General features: G+C 38.9%; 1 protein-coding gene across 4 annotated transcripts in view; it reads left to right on the top strand.

Annotated features, from left to right (window-relative positions):
• The window catches only part of HECA (hdc homolog, cell cycle regulator), a 78447-nt gene extending 60297 nt beyond the window's left edge, over positions 1-18150 (top strand). Inside the window, exons 3-6 of one of the 4 annotated variants that reach the window (XR_002823764.1) lie at positions 6605-6759; positions 11830-12010; positions 15295-15341; positions 16237-18150. Coding sequence is in view for 2 of the 4 variants with exons in the window: in XM_023729654.1 (XP_023585422.1) it covers positions 6605-6759; positions 11830-11994 (320 nt within the window). In the remaining 2 variants the exon portion in view is untranslated. Of the gene's footprint in view, positions 1-6604; positions 6760-11829; positions 13504-15294 lie in introns of those variants that run through there. The other 3 variants (XR_002823763.1, XM_023729654.1, XM_004368872.2) reach the window with 3 other exon arrangements.
• Positions 18151-20002: the final 1852 nt, after the last annotated feature.

The raw sequence follows: 20002 nt of genomic DNA, 5'->3' as shown, positions 1-20002 counted from the left end.
AACCTATGTGTGTTATTGTTTTATAGGCCTGTCTAATCTTTCACTGAAGGGTAAACCTCGGGAGTGACTTCAGTATTGAGTTAAAAGGGTGTGCGGGGGCCTCTGTTAGACATTTTATGAATTTTTTTCCCCCTGAAATTTCTCTCATGGCACCTTTTATCTTCTTGCTCCTGCCTATCCTGGTACACTCATGACCTGCTATGCTACATGGTTGTCTTTTTAGAAATTTCTTCATTGTTTCCTGGATTCCATATTTTCTTTTTTCTTGGATTGTTCTCTCAACTTGCTTGAGAGCATCTCCCAGGGCCTTTCTGAGAAAGGGTGCATGGGAATATATGTTTTGAGACTTTGAAAATCTGAGAATATCTTGATTACAACTTCACACTTGATTGCCATTTGTCTGGGTATAGTCTTCCAAGTCAAATATTATTCCTTTGGAATTTTGAAGGCATTTCTTTACTGTCTTCTGGCTTCTGGTGTTGCTGTTGAGAATTCTAATATTCTTATTCCTGATTCTTTAATTCCCTTTCTTCTCCCTACCTTGGAAAGTTTTAGTATCTTTTTTCCCCCCCAATTATCCTAAAGTTTCACCATGATATATCTTTTTTTTTTTTTCCTCCTGCTATTCATTGTACTGGGTACTCTCTTGGCTCTTTGACTTTGTAAACTTATGTTCTTCAGTTTGGAGAAATTTTCTTTTGTATTATTTCTTTGATAATTTCGTGCTCTGTATTTCTACTTTTTCCCCCGACTCTGGAACTCCTGTTAATCGGATATTGAACCTTTTAGTGTGATTCTTTTTGGAGGATCCTTTAACATACAGTTTTAGCTCTGTTGTTCATATCTTTATCTGTATTCTGCCTTTTGAAAATTTCCTTGACTTTATTTTCCAATATATTCACTGAGTTTGAGTTTTCTGTTCTCACATTTTTTATTTCTAAGGGCTCTTTTTAATATTCTGTTTTTGTTTCATGGTACAATTTTTTGTTTTATTATTCTGGGCAGGGGAAAGGAGCTGCTTTTGTGGTAAAGCAAACCATTCTAAAATTTAGTGGCTTAATACAGCAGTGATTTATGATTTCTCATAATTTTATGGGTTGGTCGTGTGATTCTTCTGATCTGGGCCATCACACCTGGGGTTGAATGGTTAGGATGACCTTACACATGTCTAGCAGTTTGCAGACTGGTTGGCTAGGGGCCTCAGCTGGAATGGCTCAGCTCTGCTCCATGTAGTCTTTCATCCTCCAGTAAGGTAGCTCTGGCTTTTTCACATGGCGGTCTCAGGACAGCATTCAGGAGGGTGAAAGTAGAAATTGCAAAGTCTCTAGAGCCTTAAACTTGGAACTGCTAACATCACTTTTGTCACATTCTGTTCATCAAAGTGAGCCACAAGGCTAATCTAGATTCCAGGGACAATGAAATAGTCTCTGCTTCTTGATAGGAAGAGTTGTATAGAATTTATGGTTATTTGTAATTTATAGCACCTCACTATTTCCCTTTTGAGTCCCTCACCCTACTCTTCTCTGTGCATATCCTCCAGTTTCAGAGCTAAACCGTTTACCATTCTATCCACTTTCAGACCTCATATATCTTGGTTCAGGGTTGCAGGTTCCTGATAGCTTCATGGAAGATGGAGTTTGTGTTTTTGTTTCTTGTTTATATTGCTTGGGGGCAGGGGAGGGGGTAGGTAGTTTTAGAGAGAAAAAATGGGTGGATACACCTTTACTATCTTGAAACTCAAAATATTATTTATGAAGATGAATATGGGTCTGTAAGTTCAGGGTATGTGAGAGTAGTGTTCTTTTTGTATTCATGATGGACAAATTATTTTCATTTAATCCATCTGTCCATCAAACAGTACTTACAGATTTCATGTGCTAGGTATTCTAGAGTTCATAGCAAGAAAAGGATCAGTCTTCACCTTTCATGTATAGGCTTGGGGTATAAAATACTTTTATATAAATGTAACTAACTCTACCAGGCTTAAGGAATTAGTACTATATGTGGAACTAGTACCACGTGGATATTATGTATATCCTGTAATTTCCAAGGAGGAAGGGGCCACTTTGGCCTGGAGTATTCATAGGAGGCAGATTTGATAGGCAGAATGTAGAGTTGATAGGCAGAGGGGATAAGTCACGTCAGATGTTTGTTGATGAGGAGAGATAGCAGCATGAGTAAAAGAATGGTGGTCAGAAAGGCCATTTGGGATCAGGAGACAGTGAGTCAACTGGAAAGAACTGCTTGGTTAGAGTGGAAAATGAGTAGGATAGGTAGAGGACAGATTGTGAGGGCCTTTCAAGCTGTAATAAAGAGCTTTTTCCTTGTCTTTTATGAAGTGAAGGATTAAAAAAAGTTTATGTATAACTTTTAATTTGGGTGAAAATATATGCAGCAGAACACACACCCATTCATCAATTTCAACATGTACAGTTCAATAACATTGATTACATTCTTTACATTATGTCGCCATTTTTGCTCTCTCTACCCATATTGTTTCACCACCATTGACTTAGACTCACTACCCCCTAAACTTCTCATGTATGTTTTAGAGTTACTACTGACAGTTTGATCTCATATTGATAATTCTTTAAAAGAGTGCAATTCTCATGGCGAAGATTGTTCACTAGTTTAGCTAAACAGTTTTTTAGTTTAGACATGATTTCAGGGAATAATTTCAGTTCATAGTTTGAAGATTTTCTCAAAGCAGTAGATTTGGGGGTTCCTTCTGTTTCGGTAGATCCGGTAAGCCTGGACTCTGAAAGAATTTGAAAAATTCTGTTCGACACTTGTACCCTTTTTAATCAGGTTTCATCTATTGAGTCCTTGATCGAAACATTCAGTAATAGTAGCCAGGTGCCATCCAGTTCTGGTCTTATGGCTAAAGAGGTAGTTTTTCATGGAGACAGGTATGCCTGCAGTCCAGTTTCTTCTCAGGTTTCTGGATCTCCTTCCTCTGCTGCTCCAGGCAAATAGAGACCAATTGTTGTATCTTGGATGGCTGCTGGCAAGCTTTTAAGACTCCAGGCACTACTCACCAAACTAGGGAGTGGAGCAGTAACTCTAAAAACAGTATTAAGCCAATTGATTGGACAGCCCCATGAAGCCAGGACCCTGAACCTTCAGACCAATGGAACTAATCCCATGAAGTCTTTGGATGTAGTTAAGGAGCATCAGCAACTTAGCTTCTCTTTTTGGGGGAGGGGGTTGCTGTTGTTATAAAATTATATATAACACAGTATTTGCCATTTTGCCCTTTTTCTGCTGTACAACTTAGTGGTATCAGTTACACTCATCAAGTTGTGCAACTATTAAAATTGTTTTTAAAGCAGAGGATCAAAGTACCTTGAAAGGGGTGGAGTCTAGAGACAGAGTTGAAACTTACTACCCTAGTCCAGATGTGAGGAGATAAAAGACTGCTGGGATGGTGATAGTGGGAATTGAGAGGACAGGGTATCTGCCAAATACTATTTTAAAAGGAAAATTCTGGCTTTGGGGACAGCTTTTATGGAGGATGAAGAGTCATCACTGGCTCATTTGGTTCTAGAGCAGATAGATGGTACTGTCAAAAACAGGAGTAGAGAAAGTTGGGAAAGGGATCTGATTTTAGGATAAAGAAGATGGAGGCATTTTTTGTGTATACCTACTCGTCATTTATCGACTGTCTTATTATCTGACATTTCACATTTACAACAACAGTAAAAAACCTACTATCTATTTTGAATATTAACGACATATGTCTGGCAGTAACGAATGCTGAGTTGAGAGGCAAGAGTAGCGCTAGCTTTGATGGTTAATGTTATGTGTCAACTTGGCTGGGCCATGATTCTCAGTGGTTTGGCAGTTATGTAATGATGCAATTTGGCAGTTATGTAATGATGTAAGTTGGCAGTAATGTAGTGATGTCATCGTCCTCAATTTTGTGATCTGATGTGGTCATCCTCCATTTTCACATAATGCCAATTTTTGCATAATAACCTGGTATTTGGAACCTAATCATTTCGATAAGTGAGGAGTGGGTGTATTGGGTTTCAAGTGATGATCTGACTTTCATGTGGAGACATCTAGTGAGCACTATTAGAAATAAGGTTTTGGGATGAATGCCAAGGAGTATTGAATGGAGATAGAACAAGAAAGAAAAGGAAGATTATATGACAGAGCCCAAGACCAAAATCTTGAGGACACCTATCAGTCAGGGAGTGGATGGAGAAAGAGGTGAAAAGTAAATAGTCTTGAGGTATATATATACTGGGGGTGTGTTAGGACTGCACTACAAGGGTATTGAGAAGTTTAACTATTAATTTATAAAATCTCCTGAAGATCAAGGTGTTTTATCAGTATCAGAGAGATCATCAGTGCTACAGTTGAAGCCTTGACCATTTGTCTCTGTTGTTATTGCTATTATCTCGGAACAGTCCCATGTAATTTTATTTACGGCAAGCTAGTGTAAAACAGGATTCCACAGTCCGCAGCTGATTATATGTTGCTGAAATAACCGTGTATTTTCAGTGGTGGATGGTGTGGATTGTTGCTCCCTTGCTCTGCCTTTTACCCTTAACTGCCCTCCCCTTCAACTCCAGCCTCAGTTCTCTGACTCTTCCTCTGAGAATGTATTCTTGTTTGGTTTTAATAATTTATTAAGATTGATCTAATTAGGAAGTTCTCATTGGGTTTCACCACCTTGAACCACATGTGATTGTTCTGTCTGGAATCTGCATTTGTATATGAACTCACAACACAGCTCTAGCATTTGGAAATGTTAAGTTCTCTGTACTTATGACACGGTATAATAGAAACTGAAATAAATCTAGAAAGTCTAGGGCGGGAAGTCTGATGAGTTTGCCTGGAAGCTAAGAGTCAAACAGACATAGATTTTAGTCTTTGCTTTGCCACTTACTGTTCCTGTGAACTTTTACAAGTTACTTAAACTCTCTAAGTTCAGTTCCTCCTGTCAGAAGTAGGAATAACAGTAGTACCTACTTCATAGGGTTGTGAGGGTTAAGTGAAGTGATTCATGTAGGGCTTGTAGCACAGTGCCAGACCCTTGGCAAGCATTTAGTAAAAGGTACCTGTCATCATCATCATCATCATCATGATCATTGCTGTCAACACCTGACCTCGGTGGCTGCTTCTGCCCCCACTCTTCCTAGCAGCAGCTTGTGTCTCTTTGAATGTTTGAAAATTGTAGTGAGTAAGTCTAGGAGGAGACTGGACCCAGAGTGCCCCAGAGCAGGGGTGGGCAGTATTGCCAAGAAGCTCTTGTCACTCTTTCTGTTTTTGGCATTGAGGCCCCCAAGTTGTAATGTCTGTGGCTGTTAACATGCCCCATCCATTCATCCAACATATGCTTACAGAGTGCTTTCCACATTCCGGACATTGTGCTAGATACTCCAGACATTGTGCTGGATACTGAGGCTACAGGGGTGACTGAGACATGGTTCCTTCCCTCAAGGAGGGGGAGAGAGTCATGTAAGCAAATGCAAGAAAAGGTTGCCGTGTAAGTACCACATTTCCCTTTCTAACAGGTAAAGGACAGACTAGTCCTTACCACTGACAAATGGAGACCCGTAGTCTGATTGATGGCACTGAGCAGCACGTCCTAAATCAAGCCACTTAGGAGTGTGTTCTCCTGACACTAGATCTCAATACAGCGCAGCTTTCTGGTCCTGACGCTAGATCTCAGTACAGTGCAGCTCTCTGGTCCCCAAATAGAGAGCAACATTGTTGCTGTTACACATCACCCAGTCTGGTTTGGACATTCTGACTCTTCTCTGACCATTTGGACCCTGATTCTCCCATGTAAGTGACCTCTTTCCTTTATAAGTATTAAGATGTTGATAAATAATGGAGGAATGGGGTCGAGCTGCTTTCTGACTTTTAAGAGCCCAGTAAATAATAAGACATTGAACTTATTTTAAAAACTACTTACAAGTAAGATATAATTCTGGTTCCTAAATTAGATGTGGTGGTGGCTGAGCAATTTTCTGGGACAAGGGCAGTTAACATAGTAATTTTGGCTTTGGTATAATTCTGGGCTGTGGATACCAAGAGAGACTTTTGGCTTTTTTATGATGGGACTTGTCAGAATAGAGCTTAGAATCTAAGTCCCTCCCCTTTCCTGCTGAGGTTAGTTCTCTGATTGTTAGTGGAACCTTCTCTCTACCATACTTACTGTTCTTCTAGTTGGTGAGTGAGAGCCCATGACTAAAGACCAATGTTGCTGGTTCAGACTCCGTATGCTGCACATAGACATCTGAGTAGAAAGTCCCTTGTTATTACAGTCTGGTTTTGAACATATGTGGCTTGGTCATTTGAATTTGTATGTTCATATTATAGACCTAGCAGCACTTTTACAAAAAGTGAATTAAAGCAAGTATTTAATAACCTTGAACTGAAAATATATGTCCTGTTGACAGTTGCAATTCATCATTATTCTAAAAGGTTAACTTGGGGATATGTGGCAGATATCTATCTTGATTTTTATACTTACCCAAATGACAAAATGTTTGCTTGTAACTGATAGAGAGGAGATTTTCTATCCCCTTTAGAGACAAACTGTGGTTTCCATGATGGCCACTCTCAGTATTGTGTCTTCTATGCACAGGGAGACTCATGCACCTGTATGCAGTGTGTGTGGACTGCCTGGAGGGGGTGCACAAGATCATCTGCATCAAATGTAAGTCCCGGTGGGATGGCAGCTGGCACCAGCTGGGCACCATGTACACCTATGACATCCTGGCCGCTTCGCCCTGCTGTCAGGTTGGTATTGACCCTAGGGAGGTTGGTATATGACCCAGAGGGAGTTGTGGGTGATAGCAGGGGTCTGATCCACATGAATCGAGACAGTTAGAGGCTGTACTGTTACTTTGGGAGAAGCATGAGGATATGGAGAAGATGCTGCAGGATGTGAAGGAGAATGGTGAGCAGTTTCCTGAAAGTCAAGCAATGCTGGCTGATTTGACAAACTGTAATGCAGCCATTTAGTAGAATGCTAAAACCTGTAGCCGTTGAATCAGTTCCGACTCAGGTGACTCCATGTGTTCCAGAGTAGAACTGTGCTCCATAAGGTTTTCAGTGGCTGTGATCTTTTGGAAGTAGATCACTAGGACTTTCTTCTGAGGCGCCTCTAGGTGGATTCAAACTGCCAACCTTTAGTTAGTAGGTGAACACTTCACCGTTTGCACCATCCAGGGACTCGTATGTAGTCATTAAAAGGGCTATTGGAGAATAACATATAAATATACAGAAAATACTCCCAGTATATTAAGTGAAAAAAGCAGGTTAGAAATTGGCATTATGCTTCCGTTTTTAAGACATGGAGGGTGAAGGGATATGTGAACCTTTTACCAGAGGTGGTCTCTGGATGGTGGGATGGTGAGTGGTTAGTCTTCCTCTACTTACTTGCATTTTCTGATATTTTGTATAATGGCTGTATATTAAATTTCTAATAAGAAATTTGATATCTACATTTAAAATCTAATAAGAAATTGTTTAAAAGGAAGTAGAAAGTTTCATTTTGTTTAGTAGGCAGAATTTTCTTTTTGTGTTTCTGTGGGATAATGCAATGAATTACACTGGGACTACCTGCCTTGCAAGGTGTTTAAGGTTGTCATGAAACATTTGTAATCCTTGAAGCACTGCTAACAGGAGGCATTTTCTGATGCCACAAGAGCAGCTGACATTTAGCTGTCATCAGGGAAGGAGGAGAACACTAACATATAAAAACATATTATGTAAGCCCATAGAAATGTAGGAGACTAAATCCTTGGAAATATCTTGGGTTATTTCTGAGCGCTTAGGGAAAAAAGCACTTGTTACAATTCCTTGATACTCATGGGTATTAGAAGAATTGCTTGTGCTTTTCAGTGTCCAAATCTGGCTTTTAGTTTAAATAGCTGATTAACACTTTATTGACTACTACATGGAGTCCCTGGGGCACAAACGGTTAAGCGCTCAACTATTCAGCTGCAAGGTTGGCAATTAGAACCCACCCAGAAGTGTCTTGAAAGAAAGGCCCAGCAGTCACAGGCCTTGGAAACCCTATGGAGCATTTCTGCTCTGCACACATGGGATCACCGTGAGTTGGAATCAACTTGACAGCAACTGCAACAACGACTGTTACTACATGGTTTTGTATCTTCTGCATAGAGTTTGACCTTTGAAAAGAGAATATCTTTATTATTCACTTTATTCAGAAGATAAAACATGTATTTTGAATTAAAAATGTGGCACGGTTGATATTTTAGCTGTAGTTTATAGTAATGCTTCTCAGAAGAGAAATACGGTTATAAGGGATCTAAACAGTCATTCTTAGCTTGTCCTTTTGATTCCAGATTAGATGGATTACTTTTATACTATTCTAATGCATTGAACACATTTCCATTTTTAAACTTCCCTTGGAATTGAGATATTACAGTCTTTCAGTTGTGCACTCGAGCATTTCATAATGGTCACCATGCCTTAATGCCAGCTTTCGAAATGAGAGAAACAATAGGAGCGGCTCTCCTCTCTCCACACACACACCCCACAGAGGTTTATCTTTCAAAGAAATAAGGAAGTGAAAGAATGTTTGGACCTGCTAACTCACAGTATTAGAGCTGGAAACGGCCCAAGAGATCTAGTCCTGCCTCCTTATTTTACACATATAATAGTGGCCTAAAGAATTTGAATGTTTTAACCGAGTATACAGATTGTGTCACAGCCAGAACTAAAGCCTAATTCTGAATCTGATGTTCTTTCTCCTGCCCCACTGAAAGGCAGTGGGATTATTTCTAAATCTTCAGGGAAAAAAAGGTAGAATGGCATCCTGCCACGCACACAGCAAATTGGTACTCACTGTGTGTTTCTTCCTTAAAACAATTAAAGCCCAGGCCTTTATTTTCTGGCCCCTAACTGAAATGGAAGATACGTTTGATCACAGTTTTTATTTAAAAAAAAAAAAAAAAAAAGTCAATTAGTTATATTCACTGTAAAGATACAAACATTATACACTGCTAAGGAGTCAAGGGAAGTCTTCCAATAAGACTTTGAACCAAAAAATAAGCAATACTAATTACTAGAAAGGAATAACAGGTTAAAGAGAGTAGATAAAGAGAGGGGCATGCCCAGAGACTGACTTTTAATGTTGTTCAGCGAGATTAGTCAGTTAAAAGGGGGTTTAGTCTCAGGTTACAGAGAGGTAGTCTAGGTGAGGCTAAGACTGTGGGCTCTAGAGCCAGACTACTTTGGTTTAAATCTCAGCTCTTCTACTTCCTACCTTTGTGATCTTGGACATGTTTCTTAATTGCTGTGTGTCTCAGTTACATTATCTAAAATTCAGGTAATATTACCCACCTCATAGGAATTTTATGGGGACAAAATGAGATTATACTTCTCTGTTTTTAGAATGAATCTGAATTGAGAGTCTGCTGTATTTATAAATCCTGGCTATTTGCTCAGTCTTCACTCAGACCTATTGCTGAAAGCCTCAAGTATTGTTCTGTTAGATGGAGGCTTGGGCATGAATGACGATACAGCATGCAAGAGGGTTCCAGAAACCCCAGGATGAACATGGCACTTCTTCCTGGGTTGTTAATATTTCTGAAATATTTTAGGGAAATTTTATTTTTACATCAAAGAAAACACAAATATGGTATGGGGTAAAATGAAAAATGTAAATTATTTTAAAAAATAAACCTAGAATCTTCAAAGGAGCTTCATGCAGGATTAGAGAGGGAAGTCAGCTTCATCTACTCCCTAAAGCCCAGGGTCAAACGGGTTTCTTATTATTAGGGGAACTTTGATGGAGAACTTTGGGCAATACTAGATTAGAATTTTCTTCTTACTAGTATGTGCAACTACTAGCAGAGCTGCATATCAGGAGAGAAATTGTTGTCGTTAGGTGCTGTCGAGTCAGTTCCGACTCATACTGGCCCTGTGTACAACAGAACGAAACAGTGCCTGGTCCTGTGCCATCCTCACAATTGTTGCTATGATTGAGCCCATTGTCGCAGCCACTGTGTCAGTCCATCTCGTTGAGGTCTTCCTCTCTTCACTGATCCTCTGCTTTACCAAGCATGATGTCCTTTTCCAGGAGCTGGTCCCTCCTGATAACATGTCCAAAATATGTGAGATGAAGTTTCGCCATACTCACTTCTAAGGAGCATTCTGGCGGTACTTCTTCCAAGATAGATTTGTTCCTTCTTCTGACAGTCCGTGGTATATTCAGTATTCTTTGCCAGCACCGTAATTCAAAGGCATCAATTCTTTGATCTTCCTTACTCATTGTTCAGCTTTCGCATGCATATGAGGCAATTGAAAATACCATGGCTTGGGTCAGATGCACCTTAGTCCTCAAAGTGACATTTTTGCTTTTTAACACTTAAAAGAGGTCTTTTGCAGCAGATTTGCCCAATGCAGTGTGTCATTTGATTTCTTGACTGCTGCTTCCATGGGTGTTGATTGTGAACCCAAGTAAAATGAAATCCTTGACAACTTCAATCTTTTCTGTTTATCATGGTGTTGCTTATTGGTCCAGTTGTAAGGATTTTTGTTTTCTTTATGCTGCAATGTAATCCATACTAAAAACTGTGGTCTTTGATCTTCATCAGTAAGTACTTCAAGTCCTCCTCACTTTCAGCAAGCAAGGTTGTGTCATTTGCATATCACAGGTTGTTAATGAATCTTCTTCCAGTCCTGATTAGGAGATTGTTGTTTTTGTCAGGTGCTGTCAAGTTAGTTCTGACTCATAGTGACCCTATGTACAACAGAAAGAAACACTGCCTGGTCCTGTGTCATCCTCACAATCATTATGTTTGAGTCCATTGTTGCAGCCACTGTGTCAATCCATCTCATTGAGGATCTTCCTCTTTTTTGCTGACCCTCTACTTTATCAAGCATGATGTCCTTCTCCAGGAACTGATTCCTCCTGATAACATGTCCAGCGTATGTGAGATGAAGTCTCGCTGTCCTTGCTTCTAAGGAGCATTCTGGTGTACTTCTTCCAAGACAGATTTGTTCATTCTTTTGGCAGTCCATTGTATATTCAATATTCTTTGCCAGCATCATAATTCAAAGGCATCAGTTCTTCTTTGGTCTTCCTTATTTGTTGTCCAGCTTTTGCATGCATGTGAAATGATTGAAAACACCATGGCTTGGGTGAGGTGCACCTTAGTCTTCAAGGTGACATTTCTGCTTTTTAACACTTTAAAGAGATCTTTTGCAGCAGATTTGCCCAACGCAATGTGTCGATTAGGAGATTAGGAGTCGTTAATCTATCAGACTAACGCTTCTATCACCTGTCAGTTTGTCACACTGTGGTGACTTGCATGTTGCTATGATGGCTGGAAGCTGTGCCACTGGTATTTAAAATACCAGCAGGGTCACCCATGTTGGACAGATTTCAGCAGAGCTTCCAGACTAAGACAGACTAGGAAGAAAGGCCTGGTGATCTACTCCCAAAAATTAGCCAGTGAAAACTCTATGGATCACAACAGAATATCGCATGATATAGTGCTGGAAGATGAGCCCCCTAGGTTGGAAAACACTTAGTGCATAGTGGCCACAACAGTGGACTTGAGCACATCAAGGATTGTGAAGATGGTGCAGGACTGGGCATTGTTTTGTTCTGTTACACATGAGGTCACCATGAGTTGGAGCTGACTCAGTAGTAGCTAACAACAACAACCATCTTATGCTTCGTATACTTGGTTTTTGATTTTACTAAAGGGTTGTTTTACTAAACTCTTGATCAGTTTCCCAGATCTAACAGTCTCGCATTTTTCTTTGGACGGTTTTTACAAGGGGAGAAGCAGAGGGTGTCTTGGCTTACGCTGTCTGTGTTTCCGCCAGGCTCGCCTGAACTGTAAGCACTGCGGGAAGCCCGTGATCGACGTGCGGATTGGGATGCAGTACTTCTCCGAGTACAGCAACGTCCAGCAGTGTCCACACTGTGGGAACCTGGACTACCATTTCGTGAAGCCATTCTCCTCCTTCAAAGTCCTTGAAGCTTATTGATGAAAGCTTTGCTTTAGTAATAGCTATTTTATTGATATTCTTACTTTGTTACATATCTTTTATAGGGAAACATTCTGTGACATTAATTTCTTTTCTAATTTTGAGGAGAGTTACTTTGTGTACGTGTGCCACTACAATGGGGGCTGCCCCTTGCGCTTTCTGATCCCTGAGTGTTTGTCTGTGGTCATGACCAGAGCCTGAATGGGTAATCTTGTGAGTTTGGGGTAGTGGTTCACCATCATGAAGAGTCTTTGAAGCAACTTTAAGACGGTGGGGAGGGTGACGAGAATTTAGGAAAGGGATTATGTGGTTACAAGCTAAAAGCATGGTAGGAGTTGGGAGGAAACTCTCACTAAAGTGTTAACTGTGTAAAGACTGACTTACAGCTTCCCTGGGCCCTGGGAAAAGTTTGACAAATGAATGTAAGTCTGTCCCTGGAGAGCTGAGAGTGTATTAGTCTATCTCGGCTTAGTGTTCTGCAGCGCACATTGACATGAAGTTCACCCTCACTAACAGATTGCTTGAAAGTGGACCTGAGTGCTGTATCCATCACTGTTGTAATTTAACCATCAGTTTTCCATCCCCAAAACAATATCCAAATTATAAGACATAGGAAAGCTATTTATGTGACAGATATTTTTAGGTAAGCTGACCCATAGCAGGGTTTCTTAAAAAAATTCAGAAATGATACACGCTGATTTGAGAGGACAGAAATCCATAAATGTGTCATGTGAATTGTGTCTTTGAGGTTGGTCAGAATAGCTCTTGAAGGGAATGGCATGAATAGCGTGATTTGGGCGGTAACAGTTTATACCGTTGCTCTGTCAGTGTGCCATTTGATGTCAGATTCTTCTCACAGGTAAACCTCACAGCCACAAAACCCAATTGGTGAGTTTCATAACCAATCATTGCCGCTAATTATCTCCTTCAAAATGCTTATGGCCACCTTTTACCCATTTAATGCTGAGTTTCCAAAATCAAAGATTTGACACAAGAAGGCAAAGGAAATAGTATTTTCTGAGAGGATGATAAGGAAAATAAGTTTTAATACTTGTTGTTAAGTGTATTTCATTTTGGAAAAACACTGATAGTAATGCATAACCTGTAACCCATTGCCACTGAATCAATTCCAACTCATGGTGACCCTATAGGACAGAGTAGAACTGCCCCATAGGGTGTCCAAGGAGTAGCTGGTAAATTCGAGCTGCCGACCTTTTGCTTAGCAGCCACGCTGTTAACCATTGCACCACCAAGGGTCCGTACTGCATAACAGTATGTTTAAAAAATACATTATTCTAAAGATCCCCATTATACCTTAACCAGTCAGTTCCACCTCATGATGACCCCATGTGTGTCAGAGTAGAACTGTGCTCCATAGGATTTTCAGTGGCTAATTTTTTTTGAAGTAGATTGCCAGGACTTTCTTTTGAGGCACCTCTGAGGAGACTCAACCTTCCAACCTTTCAGTTAGCAGATGAACACATTAACCCCGTTACACCTTACCATTGGTGAAAAAAGATGTTACTAGATTAGGGCTTGATCAGTTAGATCATTGGGCTTTCCAAAATTCAGCCTTCTGGTGATTTAATTGGATTCTTATCCCATACATTTATAGAATTGGAACGGGAATATGACTTCTCAAAAATGTACTTGATAGTTTCAAGTGTGATATGTATACATGCTAAGAGAATGCTGAAAATATAATCATGTTTTATGGATAACCAAATTGAGACATTTTTGTTACTCATTTGGCTTATACCATCTTTTTCTCAGAGAAATGTGTAGTTTTTCCTTGCAGAAGTGTTTTAGGCATTATTGTGACTTTCAGTTCTACTACATGAAATATTTGATGTTTTGTTTGAAACAGCACAGCATTAAAAAACCAATGCATTGACTAATATTCTTCATCTCTCAGTTTGGATGATTGTCACTTGGTTTGCTGCATCTGGCTTGGTGCTTGATGATCTGAAAAATATTTCACAGTGGGGGAAATGCTCAAAATGCCCGTGAGAAACAACATCATTATTGGTCTGCTAGTGTTTGATGTAACTAAAAGAGGTATATAGGACAGAGCCCTTGCAAATTTGTCTTTAATGCACAAAGCTGTAATTGTGAATTAGTTCTTCCCTTATTGATTCTCTCATGTATCCAAATATAAAATTGGTAAGTTTCCCTTGTCTTTAGAATACCATTTGGATTTTATTTCTGAATTTAAAATGAATCGTAACATATTTGTAATGCTGTTCTTTAATCGAGCTGAATTTTTATAGTGAAACTTACTTATATTGTTCTGAAGCTTAGTTTTCCTGCAAGATTGCATTCAGCAAATTCCTCAGTCTAAAACCTATATGGGTATAGTGTTTGCTGCAGTTAATGTTTTCTCCTTATCTTGTTTTATGCTCCATGAAAAATAAGTATGATAAGGTTTCACTGTAATTCAGTAAAACTTTCTCGGGGCCTTTATTTTGAAGATAAAATCAGGAGTCTGTGGATGCTGCAGTTACGTAAAAAGAGGGCAGAGGTGTCATACTTGAGAATATCTTTTGCCTTTAAGGTGTTACATTCTTGTCTAAAAGGGAAAATTTGGCTGCCTTGAGAATAAAATAAAACTGAGTCTGCAACACTGTGAAGATAAATCTTATTTTGGAAATCCGCTGACTTTGGTATTTTCCCCAAGCTTTCTCAAAATACTTTGCTCTGAGTACCTTGATGGGAATTGGAATATGTCAGAAAAGATTATTATTTTTGTAGTGACTAGGATATTAAAGGGTGTTAGTCACCCAAGAGATCCAGTTTCTGCTTTTCTGATGTTTAGTTCAATAATATGAACCACTCTTAATAATTTCAAATTGATTTTTCATCTAACATTTGCTCTTTTTTATCATTTGTTTTTAAGAGTTATATACCTTGAGCAAATAAAATTATCTGCTCAATTAACTAAAATTGTTTGTTGAGAAGGCAATTCCTGATGTCTGACCATTTTCTCTCAGGCTGCCTCAGCTCTCCACTCTATTCTGGTTGCATCTGAAGCAGTTGATGTGCTGGGTTTATACCTTAAAAGATACTCTTTGTGCTATGAAATCGGGGAGTTGGTTACCCCGTCTTTATTAAGGAAGAGCTTTCCCCAGACATCCTTTAATTTCTAGTTTTTATTAAAAGAGATTCATTTTCTGAATTAAAGACGTTTTCATATCTTTCATCAAGAAAGAATAGTAGGTGTTGAACCTCAAAACTAACAGGTATACTGATGTGTTAACATAATAAAGCACCAAAACTAACTTGCTGAAATCTTTTGTTTAGTCCTGCAAGACCAGTGCTTAAACTGCAGTCTCTGCTCCTGTGTGCAGGTCAGTAACTCCAGTCTGCTTTTCTTTTAGCCCTGGGTAACAGCCCTTGAGTAATTTTAGATGGAAATTGGGGAGGAGGTGGGGCGAAAGAAAGTGCTCCCGTCCACTGTTGTGCTTCCTATAGAAGGATATTGTCTAGCCCAGTTTATCTCCATGTACTGTTGGCTTTATTATTATTCCAGGTTATTGAAAGACGAACACCATTAAAGCCAGCTCAAAAATATATTCTTGTCAGTAAAGATTTCTTGTCAAGATGTCTTGGATTGCACTTTTGTTGAGGGAAGACTGTGTAAATAGTTAAAGAATGTTGATGAAATTGAAACATTTGGTTATGGAATTGTGTGTGGTGTTAGAGGGTTTCTGTTTGTGAAATGTATGTATTAAAAATAATAAAATTTCAGAAGCTAACATGGTCCCCTCTCTTTAATGTGCCACTTTTTTGTTGGGATTCAAAGCTTTTTAATCAGTGGGATTATGTGGTCAGGAAAGATAGTAGAGGTGTTTTCTGAGGTGTCTTATCGCTATTCAGGTAACCCTTTCAAACTCACTTCTAAAGCTGATAAATGTGAACTTTTTGTGCTATTTGAAAGTGGTGTATTACATGTAAACTTCTTTACAACAAAGGACACATTCTATATAAAAAAGTTAATTCCATGTGAATAGTCCAAAATTACTGTTATGGTTATAGGGGATTCTATTGAATAGATAATCCTGTCCTACAAATGTTTTGTTTGGTTCCTAGACCTGTAACAATTACATTTTATAATAAAAGGACTTGATTGTATGCTTGTTCATTATAAGCAAAGCGAACACTGACTTGCAATTTAACTTCTTGCTGACTTTATGCACTGTGATATAGTTTATCCTTCAAATCTCTTTATCCACTTCGTTTCAGATATCATTCTAAGCCAATAGATTGAAATCCACAAAAATATTAGAATACAGGATAAGATATGGAAACTTAGGTGAAGAAAGAATCTTTCATACTCAGCTAGTGGATTCAAAACCTGCCTTACCATTAATTTATTACAGACGTCTGAGGTGTAAGTTTTATTTTATTTATTTTTATGGATTTGGAATATTGTGATTTCTACCAGTGTAATTTACGTGAAGAAAACTCCATTGCAATTGTTAGGAAGGTACAAATCTTTCTGCAAACAAAAAACAAAAAACAACCAAACTGTTGCCGTCGAGTCTATTCCAACTCATAGTAACCCCATAGGACAGAGTAGAATTGCCCCATAGGGTTTCCAAGGGATGGCTGGTGGATTCAAACTGCTGACCTTTTGGTATGCAGCCAAGCTCTTACCAAAGTTAAGTCGTGATTGATAAGAATTAAGTTTAATGGAAGAAAATTCTTCATTGTTCTTAGTAGTTTGCACTTCTTTAAATCTTGGTTATATTGTTTTGACTTAAATTTGGCATCAGTTAGATTGATAATCACTCAGACTGTTTCTCTGGTAAGGTGTTAAATTTTGGAAGGAAAAAAAAAGCATGTCTTGAGCTTGTGTTCTTCTGTGCCCTACGTGGGATAAATCTTTGTAAAGAATGTGAAATCCCTTTGGAGACAATAAAGTGCCGTACAGATGTAATATTTGAAATAATAGTATATTTTAAGGCAGATTCTTTTAGTGGCAGCTTTGAGAATTGTGGTACTCTATAAACTCAATCTTGTGTTGCTAATCTTCAGAGACAGAAAAATAAAACGCTTTGTCTCATGGAGTTCAGCAGAACAAGACTGATGACATTTTATCAGTGCTTAAATGGAATTGGCCACCATAGCACCATTTCCTGGTGATGGACACCATGCCAAGTGGTTCTGATACATTTAATTAAAAATATAGATCATATTTCAAAATCAAGTTTATAGCTATCTAATTACATTCCTAGTAAACCCAATTACTCTAAAAGTGGCAAAGCTCTAGCCATAGAAGTCACAGAGATGCCAGAATTTAGAGTAAGGGCTATAGTTTTCATTGTATTCACTTAACATTTGTTAAATTGCTTTGACTACCATTCATCGTACTCATTTTATAGATAAAGAAACAGAGGCCCAGAACACTTAAATCTGATAAGTTCATATAATCAGTAGCTGAAAACTAAATGTGGATTCCCTTACATAGTTCTCAAAATGGGATTTAGATAAATCCTCAGCTAACCATGGCTTAGAGGTGGAATATTCATGAATTTTCTTTAATTTTCCCTTCTGCTTTCTGTTACTGTTTCGTAAAAGTCACCTTTATTTAGCATGTTAATTATCCTCAGATTTAGACATCAGATACCTGAACAGATCTCTGTTACTAGCCCATGTTATTGGAGAAACCTTTTAGTGTAAGCCTTACCTAGATCCTAAATTTTATTTTTTTGTTGTCTTGATTTTGTGTCTACTGATTTCTATTGCCTTCAGATCATCTGTTTTTCACTTTCTGATGCTAAGGGGGCCTAGGTGAATGGCAGTTGTATTCGTTGTAAAGGAAAGAAAATGTCAGCTAAAGGCACATACATTTTTGCCAAATATGTAAATAGGAAGATATCTATTTAATTTGTTTCAGATATGAGTGGAGTGTAACATAAAAACAAAAAAGTGTCTGGACTCAATGGAGCAAAGAGTCACTAAGAAGTAAGTGAGAGGAGTCTGTGGGTGCAGGGGTGGACAGATGGCCTCACAGGAAAGGGCTATGGGGTTCTCTGAACAGGGGCCATGTCTTAGTCATCTAGAGCTGCTATAACAGAAATACCACAAGTGGATGGCTTTAACAAAGAGAAGTTTATTCTCTCACAGTCCAGTAGACTAGAAGTCTGAATTCAGGGCGCCGGCTCCTGGGGAAGGCTGTCTCTCTCTGTTGGCTCTGGAGGAAGGTCCTTGTTATTAGTCTTCCCTTGGTCTGGGAGCATCTCAGTGCAGGAACCTCAGGTCCAAAGGATGCACTCAGCTCCCGGTGCTGCTTTCTTGCTGGTATGAGGTCCCCATGTCTCTGTGGTTGTCTCTGTCTTTCAAAACAGATTGGCTTAAGACACTATATCTAATTTTGGAGATCTCATCAATATAACTGCCACTAATCCATCTCACTACATCATAGTTATAGAATTTACAACACACAGGGAAATCACATCAGATGACAAAATGGTAGACAGTCATAGAATACTGGGAATCATGACCCAGCCAAGCTGACAGATATATTTGGGGACACAACTCAATCCATGTTGAACCGTTATTCACCTGAGGACAGCTAGGCAAAATAAAGGCAAGGTGCCAGGGGACTTCGTTTTCATAGTGCTGCCTAAAGCCTCATACTTTTTACACTGGGGATCGGGGGTTAAACCATCCAAGGAGTTTCTGAAGCCACAGGATAAACATAGTGTATCTTGCTTGAGAGCTAATTTTAGTCCATGGTATATAACTTAAACTATATGAAAATAAGCAAGAATATGTCTTAGGAAGTAGACTGAAAAATTTATGATTTTAGGGTGCTGGCAGATTGAGACCTCACCATAGAACCTCTGGATCTATACACCCCTCTTCTCTGCTGTGGAACCATTTGAAAAACATTACAGGCAGTCCCCAGATTATGAAAGATTTCCTAGGTCTGTCTTTAAGTGGAATTTGTACGAAACAGTTAGATGTAGTTCGTATCTAATGTCAGTCAAATGTTTGTCTTAGTATATAATATATAGCGTACCTTTCTATACATAAAAACATTAAAGAAACACTTCCAGATACACTAAAACATCTTTAGTAATACAGCAATAATAATAATAATGATGTTTTGATGCGTGTTGCAAAGTATCACCTGTTTGTTATTCTGAACCATTGAATGTGCCTCAAATTTTTAATATAATATAGGTTTTCCGGGGTCTGGTTCATAAGTACAAGTTATGTCAGACATTCGTAAACCGGGACTGCCTGTATTTGGAAAACAGTTTATTTGCTCTAGCAAAATGAGGCTTTTTACCTGTGTCATATCTCACAAGCAAATGCTATGGCTCCTGATTGATTTTTTCAGTACTATATGTCATTATTGACCTAGCTACTACTTTAATAAACTTATTTGTAATAGTGATTTTGAAAGCTTTCTTCGTTAATGCATCATTTATAAAATGTTTTTAATTGAGTATGTGAAAAATAACATAAAATAGGTATGAAGAATAACAAAACCATAGACATACATGGTGTCTTAGTCATCTAGTGCTGTTATAACATAAATACCACACGTGGATGGCTTTAACAAACAGAAGTTTATTCTGTCACAGTCTAGTAGGCTAGAAGTCCAAATTCAGGGCGTCAGCTCCGGGGGAAGGCTGTCTCTGTTGGCTCTGGAAGAAGGTCCTTGTCATCAATCTTCCCCTGGACTAGAAGCTTCTCTGTGCAGGAACCCCGGGTCCAGCTCCTGGCACTGCTTTCTTGGTGGTATGAGGTCCCCATGTCTCTCTACTCACTTTTCTCATTTATATCTCGAAAGAGATTTGGTTAAGACACTGTCTGATCTCGTAGATCTCATCAATATAACTGCTGCTAATCCATCTCATTAACATCATAATGATAGGATTTACAACACACAGGCAAATCACATCAGATGATAAAATGGTAGACAATCATACAATACTAGGAATCATGACCCAGCCAAACTGACAGATATTTTGGAGGGACGCAATCTATGACA

This window comes from Trichechus manatus, unplaced genomic scaffold (assembly GCF_000243295.1).
Source record: "Trichechus manatus latirostris isolate Lorelei unplaced genomic scaffold, TriManLat1.0 scaffold00002, whole genome shotgun sequence".
Lineage (NCBI taxonomy): Eukaryota > Metazoa > Chordata > Mammalia > Sirenia > Trichechidae > Trichechus > Trichechus manatus.
This window is presented reverse-complemented; position numbering and strand designations above follow the sequence as displayed.